At 39.1% G+C, this 3,230-nt stretch overlaps 1 protein-coding gene across 1 annotated transcript; it reads right to left on the bottom strand.

Annotated features, from left to right (window-relative positions):
* Positions 1–218: 218 nt before the first annotated feature.
* LOC108544295 (S-phase kinase-associated protein 1) lies at positions 219–1,209 on the bottom strand. The gene has a single exon (XM_017895352.1). It carries the CDS (start codon positions 1,076–1,078, stop codon positions 587–589), a length of 492 nt encoding a protein of 163 aa, XP_017750841.1. The 5' UTR covers positions 1,079–1,209; the 3' UTR covers positions 219–586.
* Between the last annotated feature and the right edge of the window lie 2,021 nt (positions 1,210–3,230).

Here is a 3,230-nt window from a genome sequence, read left to right as displayed (position 1 = left end):
TTTATTTCCAGTTTTTTCTAAATAGCCTTCTACCATGTCTCCAATGACTACTGACATCCTACTAGATGAATAAAACATGTATCTTACAAATTTTGGGGCAATGAAATGTAGTTCTTGTTATTACAGACAATATTGTAATGAGTTCTGTTGGCTAAATATTTTCCAGTCTTCATGAACATTCCTTTGATGTATCTTTTTTTTTTTCTATTCCAAAAAACTTTTTGCAACTTGTTTTATTTACAATGCCAACTTTCAAAAGGTCACTAAAGTTAACTGGACAATAAACTAGGCAGAAATTGCTTTACAAAAAAGAGGGAAAGCCCAAAATGCCACTTATAGAGAACCCACAGTTCAGTTTTATTCAGAGCAAAGAAAAAAGAAACTTTCGATCATACTGGAAGAAACTCAGCCATAGGTTTGGAATCCATACTCTAACTACACATGCAATGAGGACAATATTCTGCTAATACAATTGACTTGCTGCTGCATTTGTCTACTGTTTGTCTAATATTAACAATTATAAACAGAGCAGTGCAACTAGTATTTGGAACAATCCTTACAGTGTTACAGTGTCAGGCACAACATTTCACTTCTCTTCACACCACTGGTTCTCTTTGCGTACCTGGGCTTCCTCCTCTTCAGTAAAGTCATTTTTGATATTGAAGGTCTTGTGAATCTCCTCAGGAGTCTTCCCCTTGATCATATTGGCAACAGTCTTGCATGTAACATCAAGCAAACCTTTGATGTCTAAGTAGTTTGCAGCCAGAATGAGTTCAAAAAGTGTTCCTTGGTCAACTTTCAGGAATTCTTGGTCCCAAACAGGGATATCGTCTGTTCGCTTTTCTTTGTTCTCATCATCTTCAGGAGGAGGAGGAGGGTCATCCTTGTGGTGGGTGCACCACTGAATGACCTTTTTTAATATTGCTGCATTCACATTTGGTAGAGGAACTGGGTCATCTCCTTCATCATCCATTCCCAAATCTTCCAACATGGTCTTAATAGTCACAGATTGTTTGGCAATTTCCACGTCAACTTCAAATATCTCTCCATCAGAACTCTGCAACTTAATTGAAGGCATGGTGTTCGGTGTTAAGGAGACTGCCGGCGGGAGGCTGACGAGAGCTAGGAGACGTCAGCGGAGGAAGAGAAAAGCTGAGGACGAAGCCACTACAGCGTCGCGGCGCGGCGTCTGCTTTATAGGAGAGGGCGCAGGCCTGATGTATCTTATAGACTTGGGTGATGTCCTGCTCAGACCTCCTGAGACCAGTGCACTCATCCCCCAGCTGTTGCGTTTTGGCTGCAAATGACTCACAGCTGCCCTTTTTCACCAGCTAGATACTTGCTCTCAGATAATGGAACCTACTTGCCAAAAAAGGCTACAACTCCAGCTGCTACAGGCGCCTGCAGTCAAAGACTAAGACCAAAGACCAGCCCTCTGGATTCAAGGTGGAGACAATCCTGCAGGGGCAATTTAGGCTCCAGAGCTCTGATAAATCAGCCAAAGATAGATTTTATCTTTGCTTGACCCTTTCCTCTTTCTTAAATATAGTCCTCACTCCCTTAAATGTTTTCCTGAAGAGCACTCCCTCAGTACATTACAATCTACTCGAATCCAAGACTCTTTCTAGGGAACATGACCTAAGATAAAAACGACTAACTAGAAGGTCTATTTATCCATCTTCATATGTGTGTGTGTGTGTGTGTGTGTGTGTGTGTGTGTGTGTGTGTGTGTGTATATATATATGAGAATGCATACATAAAAAGCCATTGATTTTTGAGATATATATATATATATATATATTTTTTTTTTTTTTCCGAGATGGAGTCTCGGTCTGTTGCCCAGGCTGGAGTGCAGTGGCACGATCTCAGCTCACTGCAACCTCCGTCTCCCGGGTTCAAGCAATTCTCCTGCCTCAGCCTCCTGAGTAGCTGGGATTACGGGCATGTGCCACCATGCCTGGCTAATTTTTGTATTTTTAGTAGAGACGGGGTTTCACGATGTTGACCAGTCTGGTCTCGAACTCCTGACCTCAGGTTATCCGCCTGCCTCGGCCTCCCAAAGTGCTGGGATTACAGACATGAGCCACCACGCCCATCCTATATATTTTGAAGTTGTATATTTACTAAGATAAAATTCACATGCCATGCACTTCATCCATTTAGAGGGTGCAAATCAAGAATTTTAGACTATCTACAGATGTATGTGCAGGCATCACCACAGTCAATATTAGAACATTTTCATAATCACAAAAACAACCTTGTAGACTTTAGCTATCACCCTCTACCCATCTATCCTCTCTAGTCCTAAGTAAGCACTGATGTACTTTTGTTCTCTGTACATTCACCTAATTTGGACATTTCATATAAATGGAATAATATACGATCTTTTGTGACTGACTTCTTCCACTTGCTTATGGGTTCTTACATAAACAAAACTTAAGCTTGGCCAGTCATAAATGACCAACTGAGCATTAATTATACAATCTTTTCCCCTGGATAATCCAAATAAGGCAAGTGGAAGAAGTAAGTCACAAAAGTACTTAACTTTAATGAATTAACTAATTTTTTTGCTCTTCTGCATTCCCCCTATAAATGACTTCCCTTCAAATACATGTAGTGGAGCCCCATGCCACTTTCAGTTTTAAGTTTGGTGCTGATTGATGAATTGTTGTTCGCTCATATAAACTCCTAAAAATTATAATGTGCCTCAGTTTATCTTTTAATACTATTCATAATTTGATGATTATTTGGGTTGTTTCTTAAGTTTTTGGCTGTTACAAATAGTGATGCTATAAACATTTGTGTACAGGTTTTTGCGTGAACATGTATTTTCATTTCCCTTGGGTATATGTCAGAAAGTGGAATTGCTGGATCATATGGTAACTCTATGTGTAATGTTTTGAGGGACTGCCAGACTGTTTTCCAAAGTGATTGCCCACTCTACATTGCTACCAACAGTGTATGAAGGTTCTGATTTCTCTATATCCTCACCAACACTTGTTATTATCTGATTTTTGAAATTATGCCACTCTGATGGGTGCCAAGTGGTATCTTGTGGTTTTAATTTGCATTTATGTAATCTAATGATGTTGAACATCTTTTTTTGTGGTTATCAGTCATTTGTATATCTTCTTTGGAGAAATGCCTATTAAAACTGCACATTTTAAAATAATATTATTTATCTTTGTATAATTGAGTTTTAGAAGTTTTTATGTGTTTTGGATACTAAT

The sequence above is a fragment of the Rhinopithecus bieti genome, unplaced genomic scaffold, assembly GCF_001698545.2.
Source record: "Rhinopithecus bieti isolate Rb0 unplaced genomic scaffold, ASM169854v2 scaffold_26226, whole genome shotgun sequence".
Taxonomy (NCBI): domain Eukaryota; kingdom Metazoa; phylum Chordata; class Mammalia; order Primates; family Cercopithecidae; genus Rhinopithecus; species Rhinopithecus bieti.
Note: the sequence above shows the minus strand (reverse complement) of the source record. Positions and strands in the feature narration are given on the sequence as shown.

Bases quoted from the DNA above. Each gene is read 5' to 3' on its own strand.
- LOC108544295 (XM_017895352.1), bottom strand. From the start codon at position 1,078: ATGCCTTCAATTAAGTTGCAGAGTTCTGATGGAGAGATATTTGAAGTT.